The sequence below is a fragment of the Rhyacophila brunnea genome, unplaced genomic scaffold, assembly GCF_057557595.1.
Source record: "Rhyacophila brunnea isolate RB1 unplaced genomic scaffold, BYU_Rbru_1.0 scaffold_11, whole genome shotgun sequence".
NCBI lineage: Eukaryota > Metazoa > Arthropoda > Insecta > Trichoptera > Rhyacophilidae > Rhyacophila > Rhyacophila brunnea.
Window position 1 is genome coordinate 19,299,847 of NW_028232763.1, and position 20,897 is coordinate 19,320,743.

The 20,897-nt window shown below is 33.0% G+C and overlaps 1 protein-coding gene and 1 long non-coding RNA gene across 2 annotated transcripts; one reads left to right on the forward strand and one right to left on the reverse strand.

Annotated features, from left to right (window-relative positions):
* The first annotated feature begins 1,452 nt into the window (after positions 1 to 1,452).
* LOC147078451 (uncharacterized) lies at positions 1,453 to 8,076 on the forward strand. Its single transcript, XR_015072129.1, has 9 exons — positions 1,453 to 1,697; positions 1,851 to 2,014; positions 2,434 to 2,534; positions 2,823 to 2,982; positions 4,552 to 4,702; positions 5,169 to 5,260; positions 5,552 to 5,688; positions 6,182 to 6,341; positions 7,368 to 8,076. It is a non-coding gene; the product is annotated as an uncharacterized LOC147078451 (long non-coding RNA).
* Positions 7,886 to 20,829, reverse strand: LOC147078452 (uncharacterized). The gene is made up of 11 exons (XM_085959813.1): positions 20,535 to 20,829; positions 16,429 to 16,599; positions 16,115 to 16,321; positions 14,639 to 15,187; positions 13,922 to 14,003; positions 13,645 to 13,782; positions 13,445 to 13,498; positions 10,645 to 10,822; positions 10,497 to 10,562; positions 8,988 to 9,132; positions 7,886 to 8,870 (listed from the first exon to the last, which is right to left on the reverse strand). The coding sequence occupies exons 1-11, from the start codon at positions 20,667 to 20,669 to the stop codon at positions 8,769 to 8,771; spliced, it is 1,827 nt and encodes a 608-aa protein (XP_085815939.1). The 5' UTR covers positions 20,670 to 20,829; the 3' UTR covers positions 7,886 to 8,768.
* Positions 20,830 to 20,897: the final 68 nt, after the last annotated feature.

Genomic DNA, 20,897 nt, shown 5'->3' on the forward strand with positions numbered 1-20,897 from the left:
AGCCAATAATAGACAAATTGATGACCTAATAAAAAGTTAAAAAAGTTTGTTGGGTGGTTCGACTTAACGTTCATCAAATATTTCATATCAAATATCTCACGCACTATATGAGAAAAAAATTAAAAAAGTATGCAGAATTGCGCATTATCTATGCGACAAGTTATTTCATTAAAAAAATATTTTTAAACCCACGCATTCAGGTTTTGCATACAAACTTAAAAACCAAATAGCGCGCTGAATACAGATGAAAAGACAAAAAAGAATCGTGCACTAACGTTCACTACCAAGGCACTAGTGTTTACAATTTAAATTTTGAAAAAAATCCAAGTTTAGTGACACAAGTATCCAGCATTTAGCTGGGTCACCCAAATTGAAATGCAAATAACCCCCTTAATGTGCGTGCACAAACGAAATAAACGCGTGCACAAACGTGCACTAACGATGCACAAACGAATGCACTAAAAAAAAGTTGAAATTTCAACATTGGTTGACCCAACGTTTAGCTGGAACACCCAATTTGAAATTGGAATTTTTCGGTTATTATAGGTGCACAAACGAAAAAAAATCGTGCACAAACGTGCACTAACGATGCACAAACAAACGCACCCAAAAAAAATTTGGAGTTTTAACATTGGGTGATCCAGGTAAATGGACCTATCTCTCACGATATAATCTCTAAAACAAAAAAAGCACGTGCACAAACGTAAGCTAATAATAGTCAAATTGATGACCTAATAAAAAATTAAAAAAGTTTGTTGGATGGTTCTACTTAACGTTCATCAAATATTTCATATCAAATAACTCACGCACTATATGAGAAAAAAAATAAAAAAGTATGCAGGATTGCGCATTAGCTATGCGACAAGAGATTTTACTAAAAGAAATATTTATAAACCCACGCAGTCAGGTTTTGCATACAAACTTAAAAATTAAATAGCGCGCTGAATACAGATGAAAAGACAAAAAAGAATCGTGCACTAACGTTAACTACCAACGCACTAGTGTTTACAATTTAAATTTTGAAAAAAATATAAGTTTAGTGACACAAGTATCCAGCATTTAGCTGGGTCACCCAAATTGAAATGCAAATAACCCCCTTAATGTGCGTGCACAAACGAAATAAACGCGTGCACAAACGTGCACTAACGATGCACAAACGAATGCACTAAAAAAAAGTTGAAATTTCAACATTGGTTGACCCAACGTTTAGCTGGAACACCCAATTTGAAATTGGAATTTTTCGGTTATTATAGGTGCACAAACGAAAAAAAATCGTGCACAAACGTGCACTAACGATGCACAAACAAATGCACACAAAAAAAGTTGGAGTTTTAACATTGGGTGATCCAGGTAAATGGACCTGTTGTTTAAAGAATGGGAATTTTGCTAATGACAACAATAGTTATTATTGACTTTGTCATTTTACTGGCAGCACTTTTCAAAAAATATTTCACATTAAAAAGGTATATTAGTCTATGACATTAAATTTGACAGGTAATCGGACCAAACCAATGTTTACCATGAAAATGTTGTTTACAACGCTACACTATAAAATATTACTTTAGTAGAGTTGGAAAATGGAGGAAAAACTTTTTAATATTTGTCGAATATGTCTGGGAAGCGGTGAATTCGTCTCAATTTATAATAGTGAACAAATTTCTCCCTCTCACATGATTATGATGTGTACCACAGTGAAGGTGACTGTTTTGAGGACATTTTAATTTGTTTATTTTCTCAATCATATCTGTGTTAGAATAGAATGACTTACAATATAAAAACATAACCTAACAATTTCGCGACAAAATAAAATGCTTTTATTATATTATTATTAATTGTGAAAATATTTTTAGATTGCTGCAAATGATGGGTTGCCTTCAGTCTTATGCGTCACATGCTTAGGTAGACTAGGCATTAGTTATGAATTCAAAAAACAGTGTGAAGCCTCGGATCACCAACTCAAACAATACTTAGCAGTTATCAATAAAAATAAAGCCAACGTCATCGTAAAATCCAGGTATAAGTCAATGTATCATTATTTACCAAATTTTCAATTATCTAGATACCTAAAATTCATTTTGGAAAAAAATTTGGTTTACTTTGACTTGCCCAAACATAAGCACCATTCTTGATTTTAAATAACTTATCGATTGTAGACAGACGAAATGACAACCGTAAGTGGCCCTCATAGTCAAACACGTTAAGGCTTTGGCTTCTGATATGGGAGCTTTGAGTTTGATTCTCGTCACAAGACATGCGATATTCTCAAAGCCTCGATGTTTGTGTTACTACTACACTACTGTGTTTAGGTGTCTTGATCTTTTGTAGTGATATAAATGTGTTCTTCAAATTAGAGCTGCATAATATGGTCTTTTCAAATTTTATCATAAATAATGTTATTTGTAAATTAAAATAAAATATCTTTATTTCTTCCAGTATTTCTGAAGAAAAACATGTGTGTGATGCTGCAGTGAAAGATGAGGATATGTATAATGAAAATGTATGTGAAATGTTAACAGAATCCGAACAGAGTTTTGGTGAGTACCAATATTATACAAACACCAATAATTATTGTAGCATATTGAGAAGACCGCTTCAATATTTCAATAATAGTATCACTCGCTCCTAAAGCTCGGTGTTCATTCAACCTCTCCTATTAAATGTTTATCACGAAAATCTCTATTAAAATAATATATCTAGTGTAATCTTAACACTGCGATTACCCAAACACATTTCAGCTGCATGAATCACAAGATAGTAATCATTTCATGATGTATTAATTTAACAGATTTTCGATAGAAACTTAAAACAGTTCTGTGTTTCAGACGATACAAAATTATCTAATGAGCAAATAATGATGAAAACGAAAAAAAAAACACTACCTGAAATAGAAAAGATCTCCACAAAAATGATACTGTCATCTAGGAAGAAGGTTAAACAAAAAAAAAATGGACTGCCAAATATACCGTTCGCAGACACTCAAAGGTTTCATAATTTTATTTCTTACCTTAAATGCGACATTTATATTTTAGACAATATGTCAGAAGCACTGTATGCAATTGTTATTGTTGATGGAATTAAATCTAATGCGATCGGCAGCGACTTGCCTGCGCAGTATAGTTAGTGCAAAAAAATACGGAACACTTTTACAGCGCTTTTCAGTTTGCGTGAGCTACAGTTTTCCCGTCCATACACATTCTTCAGGCTTCCCGATTCAAACGGTTTGTACAGGTAAGCTTGTGGTAAAGCATGAGCGTCTAGCCGGTGCTTGACAAGATAGTAGCCAAGTGCAGAGGTATTGAGGTGTCCGTGCAAGAATGTAATGAATTTTATTTCTCAAAATAGCCAAAACATGAAATTCTTATTGTACCTAAATTATTATAAAGCTTCTTAGTTGTTTATACTAACTTCAGATAATTATTTGAGACTATAATTATATTACATTGTAGCAATTGTCGGCCACAGACGGACAGTTCTCGTAACAGGTTGAACATGCCAGTTAATAACCATACAGTTATCTTTGGTAGATAATCTGCTGCGCCCATAGACGGACACTTTTCGACCTTTCAGATGTGTGCCATGTTCAAACTGCCAGCGACCTCCCACTCCCGTGTTTTTGTAAAACTGTTGGAATTTCAACTCACCGAAAGTTTTCGGGTGACGTTAGCTAGCTGTGTCCTAAAGTAGGAGTAGCTGGCGCGATTTGGCGGCAAATTTTGACAGTTCTGTCATAATCTTCTAAGTTCGTTCGATAAGAAGTATATTATTTTTGTTGCGTATTCTTTTGCTACTCATATTATATAATTACGAATATTGTGAAGTGTCAACTAGGTACCGCAAACAATATTTATTGTGTGTTGTTAATCCTTTCTATGCCGCAATTAGTTAATTGATAGTAATTAACATAAGAATTGGTGTAATTAGGGCGTCCAAAGACGCTTTGGGCACTTAACCGGTTAATATGTCTGTACCAAATTAATATATTATATTATTCAAAACCAATAAGTAAATTGTTTTGGTGATTGAATAAAACATATTACATAAATTTAATGTATATAACCCTGATTTAAATAAAACAATACGTATGTATTTTATCTTAATTAAATTTTATTAAAACAACAATTAGTATACTTACTATGAATAATTTATTCAAAATAAAAGAATCTGGACATATATTTACACAAACAATAAATTGTAATCATAATAAATCTAACAAAGTAAAAATATTCGTAGATCAATCGTTCGTTCAAGTATACCCTACTTAAAACTAATTTAACACAAACATGGTACCCCTGTGTATGATCTCGGCGAACATAACCTCCATAGTTTTTGACACTTGATCTGCCACAGACAATAACTGTACGTATATGGGCACGTCTGTTGACAGTTCGACAGATTTAAATGGGGTAGTTAAACTGATCTGTGGTGTGTCCACTAACGTACAGTTATTGTCTGTGCCATGTTCAAACTGCTACGAAAACTGTCCGTCTATGGCCGCCTAATAGTGCCTGAAATCTGAATATGTACCAAAATAATTATTGTAATTTGTTGTAGACACGCCATGATTAAACGATTAGCCAAATCAAAACACAAGAACTTGGATAAACCCGATAAATGCTTTGATTGCGGCAAATTATTTTACTATAGTGGATATTTGGAAGCTCATTTGAGGACACATACTGGAGAAAAGCCTTATAGTTGCAATGTTAGTATCTACATATAGTATATATTTTTCTCTGCACAAAATAGATAAGAATCTCGAATTGCCACTCCCTTAATATAGCATATAATCACAGTGCAGTGCTCCTAGATCCCTGTTCCCCATCAGCTTTTATTCTTTTGCCCAGATCCTGCCAGCCACCTGTAGTTTGCCTGTTTGTATACGAAATGAAAGATAAATGTATTGCACTATGTGATCTTATTAGGATCGGGAATGGTCGGAAAAAAAATGTAAAAAAATGAAAATACATAACATGGAAAACTCTCACTAATATCATCATGTTTATCATTACAACCCAAAAAAAAATTACATCATGGGCGATCCAATAAAAGTACCAATTGAAATATTTCATTTTATGTCAACAGATAAAAATGAATATGATCTTTTCACAGCTCGGTATTCCACTAGTAAGACATTGTTATATTATGTTGTGATGTTTGAATAATTTCAGGTATGCAAAAAGAATTTCACTCAAAAGGGAAATCTGTCGCTGCATATGAGGATTCATACAGGAGAAAAACGATTTCAATGTGAAATTTGCAGGTTCTACATTTCTTAAACAAAATTATGATATAATTTTTTTATTCTGGAGTTACACTGTATCACCACCATTTTTTATCTCGATTTAAAATAAATGTTAAGTTTTGCTTTAAACATTGATTGTGATCCTATAGTTTTATCCACTGATTTGAAGTTAAAAAACAGTTTTTTGATACCGCCTCATTGTTGAAAACACAACGGTTATTTATAGCCATCTTATCTCGAAAGAAACACAATATATAAGTGTGTATTACTCAATGTCAAATTAGTAACATTAAAAAACATGTTTTTCAGCAAAAGATTTTCTACTTCAAGTAATTTCCATGCTCACCAAAAAATTCATAGCGAAACAAGAAACTTTCCATGCACACAATGTCCTCGAGCTTTCAAATCATCCACAGAATTAGCTAGCCATACTGGAACACATTCAGGTATGATATATTTTTAATAATATTTTATTTAGAGTAGGTACCATCATAACTGAATAATAATTAACTATACCTAGAAATCATCTAAATTAAGAAAAGAAATGTGGTAGGAAACAAATGTTGCTGCAATATAAAACATTAATAATACCAGATATCAAATATCGGCTCAGAAACCTGATGCATGGCAAAAAATATGGAGAGTGCTGCACAATATCTTGGAGACATCAATGATACAGTTATGGTGGTGACAGAGACACATTAAAGAGCTGTATGTACAGGACCCCTTCATACAATATGAATGAATACGAATGAGCTATGCATTACAAAGCATCTGACATTCGGAAAGTTCAAAGGTAAACGAACACATGATCGATCTCATATAAGCTGACTGGAAGTAGAAACCAGGAAGAAGAATAAATTATGCTGTTTTTAATTCTTTATTCACTCAAAAATGTAATACATATCTCTCCATAAATGTTCCCTTGTTATGTTTCAGGCATAAAAAATCATATATGCAAAATTTGCGGTAAAGCATTTTACAAAATCAGCTATTTGAATATTCACATAAAAGCCGTTCATGTGGGTGAGAAAAAATATAAATGTACAGAATGTGAAAAAGAATTTTCCAGCTCTTCTAATCTCAGATGCCACTTTAGGTATGATCAAACAATTTAATTTAATAGTTTTACTGGCAGTTATCTTCTGAATATGTTGCTTTATCTACAAATGAATAACCGCAGTAGAATTAGTCACAAATAAAATTCATCCGCGTGACTGTAAGCAGAAACGCTGACGAAAAACACAAACTTAATTTAGTCGTTCAAGTTCCCTACAGACGATCTGTTTTTGTCAGGTGGCCGAGCTGATTTGATCAAATTCAATGTAATATTAGATCGTGTATATTGTCAGGTGACCATGTGAACCGGCCACCTGTAGGTATCTTTCTTTTTTTTAAATTAATAGCAAACACTGATGTTTGCGCAATCCCGAATTTTTGATATTTTATAAAATAGAAAGTATGATGTATGTGTTTCGTTCAGAAAATATAAATCAAGCGCTAAGTCAAGCCAAATCTGGTTAGGCTGTTTTTCAGACTGACCAATTCAAAGCATCTATTTGAAGCTTTACACTTGTGGTATTATAACTTTTGTATATTATTGACACTTGTTTATTTCTATAAGATTTTCAATGAAGACTCAGCGCTAGAACCGTCAAGAAAGTATCGACACTTCCTTTGATGAGGATATTTTGATAGAATGTGAAGGAGGAAGGAAGAAAAACACATCACATCAATACTTTCCTTAGATACGATACCGATACCAAAACGTATTGATATGTTTTCTTTCGATATAATAGTTTTACTCAGCGCAAAGAAATATAACCTTTTTTTGTTTGTACACACAAGAATTAATTTAATAGTTCAATTTAGTGATGAAAGTGAACCGACCAAATTTGTATTTCAATTCGATTTAACAGCATCTTTATTTTTACTATTCTAATTAAATAATAACAGTTGTCTAACAGTCTGTTTTTTTTCAATTGTGCCATAATTTAACCATTATACCAAGGTATTTCTGTCAAAAATTATGTCTAACAATTTTCGGCAAATCTCTTGATTAACGAAATATTTTTGTAACCACAGGGGCATTTGTGTTATTTTTAATTGGCTTATTTTGTTTTAGAATACATACCGGCGAAAAACCATTTTCCTGTAATTTCTGCGAAGCTCGCTTCAATCAATCATCGGCTCTCCAACGCCACAGAAGGCAACACCAAGCTCTCACCAAAAAGAATAAATCTGCGCCTGCAGAATTAAAAGTTGATACTGATCCAAATTTAGTCTCAAAGGATTACAGCAAACATAATTATATATATTTTGATCAAAATACTACCAAACAATGTGACCCAGCATTGGTGGATTACACAAAAACACAGCCAGCCTTACACTATCACTTCATGAAGACTCATGGCAATTTTACATACCACCCTTAGGCCTTATACTTTTGTATTTGTTCTACAATCCGGTGTGGATATTGGCTGTCTCAAAAAGAGGTTTGTTTCATAAACTTTTTTTACAAAATGTTGGCCGCCATAATACCACAACTTCATTAGAGAGCATGTTACTATCTTTTGGATAATTCTTGCATCACTCATTTTCATACGCTCTTTAAAATCAGTAACATTTTACATAGTCAAGTACCTACCTACATTATTTATAAAAATTTAATTTATTAAAATTGATTCTTTTGAAAATGTTTTTTAGTGTCACAATAAAATTGGTTTTTCATCAATGTGATGGTTGTAGTACCTTCTAAGACTGAAAATGATGATTGTGTGTCTTGTGTTTTAACTTAATATAAATGAACAAATATAAATATGAATTTTCAAAGTATGTAATTCTTTTTAATCATATCCTCTACCAAGTATCGTCGCTGTAGGATTGGTTTGTCAAATAGACCAAATGTCAAATGTTCAGGAGACGAAAACAAATTTCATTATCCTATATTTAAATACATGGAGGTATTTAAATTTTTGTTTTTACAGCATATGAATGCTGTTTTCATTACAAAGCAATTTAAAGAAAAGGATGGGTATGGTCCATTTAGATACAAAAAATCATTTTGTATTGAAGGTCGATTTCGACAAACCAACTCTATAGCGACAGTATATGAACTTAAGGTGAAATCAGAGTTCAGGGATGGAGGAGTGGGGGAGTGGGACAAACACGAAAAAGCAATCTTCTCAAATAATTGGCCTAGTAAAAAAAACCATATTGGTTATCCATACTAATGCTGAGCTCCTTAATTTTTTTAAGCTTTACTTAACAAACATAAAACAAAAGATTCAAATTGGCAGGTAGCATTGTAAGATGCGAAAAATCCAAAGCTCTCGAGTATCCAAAAAGCCAACACTCGTTGCTTGGATCGCCCACGCAATAAATGGGCGAACTGCGTGCATAAGATTACAAAAAGGTTCGATGTGTCATGCTGAAAAGAGAATGCTTAGGATGGAGACATCAATTTAAACAATCATGATGCGTATACATACTTTTATTTCAATGTAAAAAATAACAAAATATAAACTCAGTCTTTTTCAGGAACCTTATCTTCTGGCAATAACACTGACGGGTGCTGTTGCATATGTCGATTTAGGGTACTAGATTTGGTGAAATCTTTTTTGCACACCTAAAAATAAACAATAATTCACTTTAAATCATTTTTTTTTCCACGTCAACGCCTTAAATATCGTGGTTCACAAATGCATTACATTGCATACTATAATTTATTTATAAGAATACCAACCCGACATTTATATGGTTTAACACCGGAGTGCACTCGTGAATGTGCTCGTAAGTTACTAGAATTGGCGAATGCATGTCCACACTCGTTACATTTATATGGCCGTTCACCACTGTGTATTGAGAGGTGAGAACGCAAATAACTTTTCCTGAAAAGAAATATTAATTTAATACATCTTAATTTATTAGTAATTCAAATAACAAAAACTAAAGCTGGAAATGAGATGTTTCCATGCAACAAAATTTTCATGATTTGTATTTCTTCACAATTTGTCTACCCAAGGTAAAGCATTCTACGGTGGCACCAAGGATATGGCAAAAGCGGTTTGCAGTTGTAGTGGTATTGTTTGCTAGCATTGAAATAGACTATGCAGCAAACAATGCCAATACACCTGCGAATCGCCTATACTGCCACTGTAGAATGATTTACCTATGTGCAAAATGATTATAAAGTACCAAACTAAATCAATTCCTTCTACTGAATCAGCGTACCATATATTTGGCTTATAGTTTATAAAAGGTTAGTCTATACCACAGAACAGATAATAAATAGAATACCAATAGGCTATATTCAATACGCCGCATGGTGAAGCAGGCTTTTGAATGTGTGAGTGTCCTACGAAAATGAAGCACGCATTATGCACGTGCAATAGTGTGTGTAATACACCAACATTAAACGAGCTTAAATGCATAAACCGAGAGCAGTTTTCAGTATTCGACGTTAAACGTATTAGACACGTGTGTAAGTTTAACCCGGATTCATCCTTACTCGAGTCGGTTACCTGCTATCGCCTTACCCGTTGTGTATTTCAGTTCCCATTATTTCTGAGTTCCCTGGTCTATACATTATGTAAATGCCTCTAATTTGTTCATGAAAAATTAACCACAGATGACAAGCAAATTATATACGGATTACTTTACTTTACAGTACTTAGGCAGTTGGAAAAAGATTAAATTTAGAGTTTTAAAAGATTAAAAGAAAAATTTACTGGCATAAGGAATTTGATTGGCCGTAAACTTGGATTACCCAAAAAGGTATAAAAAAGACACTCCAACTGCATTACCAAACATTATTTATGGTAAAACATAATGATCAGTGCAATGGGGTTTGAAATTTTTCATTGTGCTCATAGAGACGTCAAGCAAAAATTGTAGAGTTCACATATAGTTTGGATTCTCCTGCACCTTAGTGATATAAAACCTCATTGGCTGAAAACTATTCCGTACCAATCAGCAGACACCTCATTGGCTGCGTACGAAATGACAAATATCATGTGATTAGCATTAAACCTAGCTAAATTAGCTAAAAGGCTATGATAAATCAAGATTCAGTGCATAATTATTATGGACTACTGATGAATCAATGTCCGATGTAAATGTGTTGCCAATGAATGAACCATAGAAGTACATAGATACTACAATAACTTGACAGGCATAAGTTGCATTTAATTATCGCAGTGAAACTATTATAGGTAAAGAAGTATTTGGGCATATAAATATGAATTATATTTACCTGTGAAAACTCTTTTCACATACTGAACATTTGAACTCTTTCTGTCCTGAGTGCAATTTCATATGACTGAAAAAATATTTACTTGCGTTAACACAATATAAAACTGAGTTAAATAAACGAGATTAATTGAATACAGTGTATATTTTACCTTTCAAGATGTTTGTAAAATTTAAAAGCTATATTGCAAACAGTACACATGTGGTCTCTCTGACCAGAATGAATATGCTTGTGTATGAGTAGGTTACTTCTTTGGGAAAACTTTTTGGCACAGATTTCACACTCAAATGGTTGCTCACCACTATGAGCCCGCATGTGAGACTTCAGACCTAAAAGTTGAACATTTAAACATTTACTCATATTTTTACTAATATATTAATATAATACATTTTAATAATAATTACTCATTACCCGAATGTACTTGATGTAATTTGAATTTAAATTCGAATGGATTGGATGGTAACACACTGTCAGTGTGTGTTTGCCTTTGCGCCCGAAGATCCCGAATGGCGAAACCCGGGTCGCAAAAAACGACTCAAAAAGCATCGATACTTCTCTTTCGATACAATACCGCGACCACATACTATTACTTATCTACGGAAGGCTTAAAAAAATGTTTCTAGGACAAAATCTAATGATATGTACATCTCAATACGATACCTATTTTTATTTGGTTACAACACCAATATCGGTACAATACTGATAGAACCATAAATACATATTTTACTTTCGATATAGGTACATATCTTGAAATTTATAATAATATGACGTATCGCAGTGATTCCCAGTTAAATTCTGCAAACTCAGGCTGGGATTCCATAGGAATATGCAAAAACTTGTGAAAACATATACCTTGCCACCCTTTTTTGTAAGTACGAGGGTGGGTCAATAATTCCTTAGAAAAAAGCATTAAAACAGTTTTTATTTTTGTATTTTTTTTTTATTTCTCAACATAATCTCCTTGGAGCTCAATACACTTGGTTAGACGTTTCTCAATTTTTTTTAAACCGTCAGAAAAATAAGTTTTCGGAAGGTCCTCAAAATAAGCATTTGTCCGATCGATGACTTCTTCATTTGAAAAAAAACGTTGTCCACTTAGCCATTTTTTTAAGTTTGAGAAAAGGAAAAAGTCACTGGGGGCTAAATCTGGCGAATACGGTGGGTGGTTGACCAATTCGAACTTCAATTCTTCAATTTTAGCCATTGATCGTAAACATGTGTGAACACGGGCATTGTCCTGATGAAAGAGGATTTTTTTCCTGTTTAAATGAGGCCGTTTTTCTTCAATTTCGTTTTTTAGCTGGTCCAATAAAGATGCATAATAATCCCCTGTTATTGTTTTTCCTTTTTCCAAATAGTCAACGAAAATAATTCCACGTGCATCCCAAAATACAGTAGCCATAACCTTACCAGCTGATTTTACGGTTTTCGCCTTCTTTGGACATGGTTCGCCTTTCGCAATCCACTGCTTTGACTGTTCTTTCGTCTCGGGAGTATAGTGGTGTATCCATGTTTCATCTACAGTCACAAAGCGACGAAAAAATTCATCCGGATTGTGTTGCATGAGCGACAACAGGGCTTTAGAGGCCACCACCCTATTGCGTTTATTGTCGACTGTGAGCAAACGCGGCACCCATCTTGCAGAAACTTTTTTCATGCCCAATTTGTCATGTAAAATAGAAATGACGCTACCTTTTGAGATCCCTGTAACCTCAATTATCTCACTCAACTTTAATCTTCGGTCACTTAACACCATATCGTGGATTTCATTGATCATTTCTGGTGTAGTCACCTCTACAGGACGTCCTGAGCATGGTTCATCCTTTGTTGATGTACGACCACGTTTAAATTCATTTAACCAGTTATAAATAGTTGCAAGTGAAGGAGCAGATATGCCGTGAACTAAATCCAACTCATTTTTTATTTCCTTTGCTGTTAACCTTTTTATATTAAAATGTTTAATAACATCTCTAAACTCAATTTTCTCCATTTTTGTAAACAAGCAAATTTTTTTTTTAAATGTACGAAAATAAAAAACAACAACCCGGCCAATCTGATTGAAACTTCGCAGCATACTGAATCGGTAGTGCCGCTGCATGAAAACAAACCGCTTACAGTACTAGTCGCGCCACCTGTCGGCTTTTCTAAGGACTTATTGACCCACCCTCGTAATCTAATAAAAACAATATTTTCACGCTTTTCAAAAAAATAATGAAGAATTTTGTAGATTTTATTCGGTTGAATTATTGTTATTTGAACAATTTTTTAATGAAATACTTATATTACATAAAATTATTGGTATTGTTTAACAAGAACTTCTTGTCCACATGTTAAAACTGTGAACTAACAATCTCTTCCAATGCAGCTAATCGCACTTCGGTTTTCAAATGAGGAACGCCCCCAAATTTATCATTTCATTTTACGCTCCTGTGGTGTACAGATCTATAAATTTACGTGATCCGTAGCTTTTTATAATACAAATATGTCTAAAACGATCAGGAGTGTTGTTAGAATTATCATAAGTAAACTTGGTTTATTGCGAAGAAGAAAAAGAGTCACATCTAAAAGGAGAACCGATACATTATTTAAACACGGCTCTAGCATGCGTTGTCGCCACAACAGGTACACCACTGAGAAGTCTTCTATATGCGACTATAACGACTTCCTGTTATCGCCGATTTCTTGTTGTAGGACAGTACTAAATAAATTATATACCTAAACAATGTTTGATTGTAACAAGTAAGCCAACATAAAATGATAATGTTTGTAATTTCTTTACCATGTTGAAGTTAATCAGCAATGTTCAAATCAAATCACTGTATTACACATACTGCTAAATCTTGTTTTTATGAAGTTTATATTGTCATCTACCATGTTTAGAGAAAATATACACTTCAATTACATTTTTTTGCTAATGATAAACTTTATATTAAAATTATTTAATTAATTACCAGCTGATTGACTAAACCCTTTCCCACACACGGCACAGATGAATGGTCGATCACCTGAAACCGTAGAAATAAAATATTATTTAAAAAATCAGTCATATTTACGTATTCCTATGATAATATCATCAATACAAGAGTAAACTGAAAAAGTTTACTTCAATTTAATTTAATTAACAGTAAAACGACATATTTTACATACTGACCTGTGTGTATTCTCAAATGCGCAACTAAAGAATGATACGCTGCAAACCGTTGGTCACATCTCGTACAAGCAAATGGTTTGACTCCAGTGTGGGTTCGTAAGTGTTGCACCATATAGCTACGATATTTAAAAACCTTACCTGAAAATTTGTAACATAAATTTAAACTCACATTAGACCCGTATTAAAAGCAATATCTAGCCTTCAAATAAAATACATATTTTATTCGGTATTTACAATGCCGGAATTGTTAATAAATATTTTTTATTATTTCACCTACCACAAAGTTCACACTGCTCCTGTACATCATTTTTCTTACGATTTTTTGAATTGCCTATTTTACGAAGTCTTGGTTTTTTGTCCTGCAAACAAAACATTAATTCATAAAAACCCATTTCTTCCAATAAGCACATTTTTTATCCTTTTTTTCTCTGGTAGTAAGAGCTTTAAGTCTATAAAAAATCCTCTAAATAATATTCCAGTCCAATTGCAATACCAAAAAATCTCAGTTTTACCACTACTCTACATCAGTGACTGGAGGTGGAGGTAGGCTGTTGAGATCCGACATAAATAGTGGACAATAAACTTTTGTCAGTCATACTTACTTGGTTCCATTAAACCAAGAATACAAATTACAGATGGTGTTGGTTAGTTTTCAAAATTCAATTAAACCCTGCCTAATCCAAGCCATAGTAGATAATAGTCAGAAAATATTCATTTATCTATAAAATATCTATAATTATTCAATTAGTTCAATGAAAACAAATACGTTTGACTAACAAAGCTTAGTGTGTACTATTTATGTCAGATTTTAACAGCCTACATCCACCCTTCGCCGCTGATATTATTATATGGATGCAATGATAACAACCAATCCTTATACAACAAATATTTTAGAAATACCCACACACATTATAACACAGAGTTTAGAACATCTTGATGGTTTAAATTGAATATCTAAGCAATATGTACAAAATATAAAAAACTGGCTTATTACCTGATTTTCTTTATCAGGCTTTTTCCTCATTTTCTTAGGTATTTGTTTTAAAGTATTAGTTATGTCTCGATTATTTGATATTTGGAGTTCATCGATAATTCTCTCAGGTGTATTGGGATGTACTTTTTCAGCGTTAAAGTTACATTCTGTTTGAATTTGATCCAAGGCAACATTATTGCAGACTTCTGGCAACATGATATGCCTACTAACAATTGGGCTTACCGACCTTTCGTCGGCTAAAAATGATAACTCTTCACTTTCATTAATATTCTCTTTATTTTTACTACATTCTCTAATAGTGGGATTAAGAATGAAATCATTTTTGTTTATCAATGGAGGATGTTCCTTATGCTGCAAATCCCATATGGAAAGCTTGGTATCTATTTGGTCAACGGTTTCAGTTCCACCATGATGCATGGACGCATCGACGGATTCAAAAAGTTTCGCTGGTAAACTATCAAGCATTATATCACTATCATTAAAGCTTTCACATTTAAATGAAGAATTGATTTCACAATCTCCTTTTTGTAATGGTAGTGGATTGAAAAGCTGAAAAGCAAAAATTATTTCATTAATTTGATTTGTTTTATATTATTTATATAGGTATCATCATGGAAAAACTAAGCTGTGAAAACTTCAATAAACGCAAAAAAATTAATAGAACAAAATAAGAATCTTTTGAAAAATATTTCTACAAAACAGAATATTTTTTCAAATCAGTTATATTCGTTTCAAGTGGTTTTTTAAGACAAGTCACACGAAATATCAAAACTTTGCATATAAAAATTGAAAAACCAACTTTACATAACTTTATTGTAATATTTCCTACCTCACTATTTATATATCTATTGTATGTATTTGATTCATTCACAAATTAAACTGCTTACATTATTAATAGAAATATGACAGCAACATTTTCTCTTTCGCTAAATGACTGCGTGATTAAGCAATAGAATTAAGTCTGTGGCAACATGCCTTTCTGTGCGAATTTTTTTCATTCATTTGATCAAAGTGGTAAATTTTTAGTAAAATTTCAAAAGATTACTAAAAAAACTTGTTGCTTGCACTTGAAAAAGAAATCATTATAGTCAATAGTTATCCAAGTATGAAAATTAAGATAAAAAAGAGTAATTAGCACAACAAAAATGATTATTTGAAAAATCAAAATGAATGCCTAAATTCTTACATCTACACCAAATTATGGATGATATCACGACTAGTTGGTGATAATTTTTTTTTTAATGGGTTCCGAATACCGACCATCAGATGAAACAAAAAAAAATTAAGGCAAAAATGTTAATTCTTGTCAGTTTAATAGAGTAGGTACCCATTTAATTAAGTATGCATTATTATATTTACGAAATACTTTAAATATAAATTATACAAATTTCGGGAAAACATCATTTGATTGAAAATTGATAAGGTCCAATAATAAGTAATGTATTATTCAATTAAAGTACTAATAAATTTACATACATTTAGGTCTGAAACAAATCCAGGTTCCTGTTTCATAGCGGCAAAATCATGTTCACGGATTTTGAAATCTATCTGTTGTGAAAGTGGAATATCCTGACTCATCAATCGATACGCCGGCAACGATAAATCGGTCTGGGCTAAATCTAAACATTCACTGGTGATATTAAAATTCAATGGTTTACATTCTGCTAAGCATTCAGGCTGAGTCTGAAACAAGCAATATAATAACAACATTACAAAGGAAGTACTTTAATTAATTAAAGAATTCAAAGTAGTAACTGACAGGATGGTTATTATTTTAATTATCGCGTTACCTGGGTTAAATCAACATTATTTGAGCATCCTTTATTGGTTGTGCTTCTATTTAAGAATTGCCTTATTTCAGCATCAGCTGCTTCGCACTGTTGTTTAAATTGATAAGCTATATCCAATTTATTGTGGCATTTGTAACAAATTTGTGATGGCAGTCCATCTCCCTCAAATACCTGTGAAATATAATATCATATACACTACACTCTCAGTAATCCGCCGCTCGATTATCGACAACTACTATATTCCGCCGTTATTTTTACTAGTTAAAAGCACAAAATCAAGCTCTATAATTTGCAAGTATTCGATTGTCAAATTCAGTAGTCCGCTGTGTACAAGTATACAACACAGATGAGAAGGGTTTATTTTGGAAACTTCTCCTTCGTAAAACGTACTTTCATCTCGAAGAAAGTAATGTACCAGGGAGGAAAATGCCCAAGGACCGCATCACATTTATGCCGTGCTCCAATGCAACTGGGACACGCAAAATGAAGCTTTTGATCACAGGGAAAGCCAGGAATCCTAAGCCATTCAAGAATATCTGCCTCACTGAACAACTGGTTGTGTCAAGTGATTTACTGTTTATATTTTAGTAAATACTTGATTTTTCTCGACTCGACACATGACTCGAGCGTTACTCGTTATATCAGAGAATAGGTATTTTTAAATGAGCGGTCACATAACACAAAAAATCGCAATTCAAACAAAAATAGACAATTAGAATTTTGTCCCGAAACAAGCATGGCATTCATAAACTACAAAAGAAGTTGTTTATTGTAATGAACGCTGGTAGGTATCTACTGACTTCACAAACCTTGGATTTTTTACGTGCAATTTCAACCATATGCGTGGAAACTTTTTCAATATTGTCGGCGATAACACCAATTAGGTAGGTACTTAGACACTTAACTAATGTCATAAACGTAATTCGATGCCGGCGACATCCTGTCCGGTCGGATTTTATTGCTTAGGGTCAAGATGTTTTTAAACAATCGAAACATTAAATTAACAGTTTTAAGAAAATTTTTGACGATTTTTAGCTCGGTATATCGGATAAGTAGCACGCAATGACATTATTAATGGACAACGCACTCAATACAGTAGCTATCAAATAAATTCGCGCATAGCTTCATTCGCACATGTATAGGTAGACATCACGCAATTTCCATTATGCGATATCACGCATCGAGAATTTATAGCAATATCACTTTTATTGTAATGGCGTTAGAACAGTGTTTCTAGTGTCAATGTTCATTTGAGCGAACCCGTTCGAACCGAACCATTCGGCAGACCCGACAAAAAGCATCGGAAATTTATAGCAATATCACCTATATTGTAATGGTGTTAGAATAGATTATGCCATTCGGCAGACTCGACAAAAAAGGAGTGTCATTTTTTTTTCCAGATGCTTCGTCCATATTAATGTCATTGGTAACATGTTATAAAAGTGAAAAAATGTACGGAGAAAATCATAAACTAAAATGTCAACGAATGTTTCCTCGTTACATCCAAGATCTCGCTATATCCGTGATCGTAATAACCGAGCTCGACTGCATAATCTTTTACTTTCTTTTTAGACTAACCCCAACCTAATCTAACCTAAACTAAACTCAGTGTGTGATAATGATGCATCGATATGCTTGAAAATATTTTAAATTAACAATTATTATTGGATCGAAAAGCATCTGACCGATATAAAAAGGTATTTAAAATAATTGTCTACATGGGATAAACTGTTTCCACAAAAAAAAACAATGATCGTACAAGTCGGTTATCCTCGATACAGCGGCAAACACATTTTGAAAATAGCCCATATACTGGATTATTTGTTAGGATAACCTAACCTAACCTAAACTAACCCGAACTAACAAATAATCCAGTATATCGGCTATTTTCAAAATGTGTTTGCCGATGTATCCAGGATAAACGTATAGAACCAAAATGATAAATGGGCATGCGGTCCTCTGTGGCACTACAACCCTATTCTCAAGAGAATATCATAATCGATAAAGATAAGGTGAGTCGGGGTAAGTGTGACATATAATTCAATGAGATGAATTTCCACCTGGTTCATGATGAGGTGTGTTTTAAACAGTTGAAAACTTTACCGTAGGATCTACAAAAGCATTACAATTAATATGTACAGAAGGAACCCACTGTATATCTTACTATAATACGACATTTTAAATTTTTTTGATCACTAGTCAGTTTGTTACACTTACCCCAATATTGGGGTGAGTGTAACTAAATTCATCTTTATTCCAAAAGTACTTCAAAACCATAATGTATTATATGCATAGAAAGGTAATATTTCATTTAATGGATATTGAGTCTTCAGTTAAAACTGCAGTATAGAATTTCAACAAAATGGACTAAAACATTTTTTTTGGGGTAAGTGTGTCATACTAATGTATGAAGCGCTAGTGATGTCCCGAAAGAAAAACGACGTATTTTTTATTAATTAACGTAGGTAGTTGACGGAAATTTGATGACACTAACGAGTTTACTTTTTGAAGGAACATGGGGAAAACTTGTTATGTCAAGTTGACAGTGAATATTATAGATCCATTGTGGACAATCCTTTAAATTCAGGTTGATGATTGTAGTGTTTAATAAGACAAGTTAAAGTACCTATTGATTACAAAAGGACCGCAAACTTTTTTTCAAACATATTCTACGGCTTGCGGTTTTTAGCATGGAACATGCTTTTGTCTTGACCACCCGGCCGGATTCGTTACGAAAACATCGCACAGACAGCGGTAACGAAAACAAAAAATTAAGTCACGAAAGTAGGGGGGCGCTGGCTAGAGTGGCTTCAATCAGCCGTGAACTGCGCTTCGGGAATGACGAGTGACCCGCGCCCCGCAATTTATTTTATTTTCCTTCGAATTTGGACAACCGGCATTCAAAGAATCAGTGGGCAAAGCATGTTCCATGTTTAATAATTTTAGCCGTTAGTGTTTAAGTAACCATCATATTTAAATAATAACTTATTTCTTTTAATAAAACCTATAAACCAATTGTGTCCGGGTACTTCGTTTTTAAACGGTGTGTTAATATTATTTTCTTTAATATACTGTCCAATTAATTCGAGGACTACTTTTTTTGTGAGACATGCTTTTCCAATGTATGCAAATTTTCTGCAAAAGATGTTTCAATCTCTTTGGGTAATATTGTACTACTGCTAAAACTGTCTTCTCTTCTTTCGTAAACATGATTATACATATCCATATGACATATCCTGTTTTTTACTCATTCAACTGTTTTTTGTAATTTTCCTTGGTCGTAAGCTCCTTTATGTCTTTCGTTTATATTTACATGTGGAAAAAATGCACATTAATTATTATCACATGTTAGATAAGCACTTATTCTAAAAATTTGTGTATTAAATTGAAACACAGGCACTCTTCCGAGTACCTACCTACTTAGCTAACATAAAACTAGGTATAACAATAAAATTATAAACATTTTATTTCAATTGCGAACATTTTTTCGTTCGATATAAATAATGCGTCGTGTCCCATCACTAGTTAAAATAATGACTATGTGAATTCATAGAAAATATATGGGGGAAGTGTGACACAAAACAAAGGTGCACTAATATAACATAATGTGCAGATTTCCGTGTTTTAAAAAATAGTTTACTAACAGCTACCATCTCACTCGTCGACTTCAAAATGTCGTCTGGAGAATAATCCATGTAGTCACCTCAAAAAACATGGTATTGACACCATTTCTGATTATTTTTATAAATCGGTAACTTTGCTATCACCTTTCCGTAGATGGCATCATCCAATTTGTAGTAGATACTGAGATATCTTAGTAGCTACACTTACCCCAAAGTTACACTTACCCCAACTCACCTTACCCTTTTTTTACCTTTGTACCTAAAGTTTTGAGACCAGAAACCTCGACCACAAAAACGATATGGGGTACCCTATATTTACTTCATAATGATAATATACCTAAGAGTTGCATCTTATGAATAATGAAACATTTGTTTTACTATAATAATATTATAATGAATCAAATAATTGTAGCTATCTTCATATTATTGTGTAGTGTAGCTAATACACTTACATGAATTAAAAAGTTAAACAAAACGTATTACCTGGACCCATGCACAAGCCATCACCTTGGCCCAAAGTTGGGTGGATCGGCCGGAAGAAAAAAATAAATTTGAATATTTTCTCGTCGTTGTTGGGACTAGGCAAACCCGACAGATATCATTTATGTTTAGAGACATTTTAACAAGGTTCCCTTAACAAATTCATGTATATCCAAAAACAAGGTATTCTATATTGTTAAAACTGTATCAAAATGAATATTAAACTTTTTGGCAAATTTATTTAGAAATTATTGTTATTGTTAATTAAAAAAAAATCAACGAAACGTCATTCGCAATCATAGATAATATTCGAATTATTTCTTTTCCCAAATTTATCTTTAGTATTATTGCCATTTGATCATTTTG

Coding starts and splice junctions, on each gene's coding strand:
- LOC147078452 (XM_085959813.1), bottom strand. CDS start 20,669: ATGTCTCTAAACATAAATGATATCTGTCGGGTTTGCCTAGTCCCAACA. Junction 13,499..13,644: donor GCATTTGAGAATACACACAG/GTCAGTATGTAA, acceptor CTACGGTTTCAG/GTGATCGACCATTCATCTGT. Junction 10,563..10,644: donor TTTTACAAACATCTTGAAAG/GTAAAATATACA, acceptor ATATTTTTTCAG/TCATATGAAATTGCACTCAG.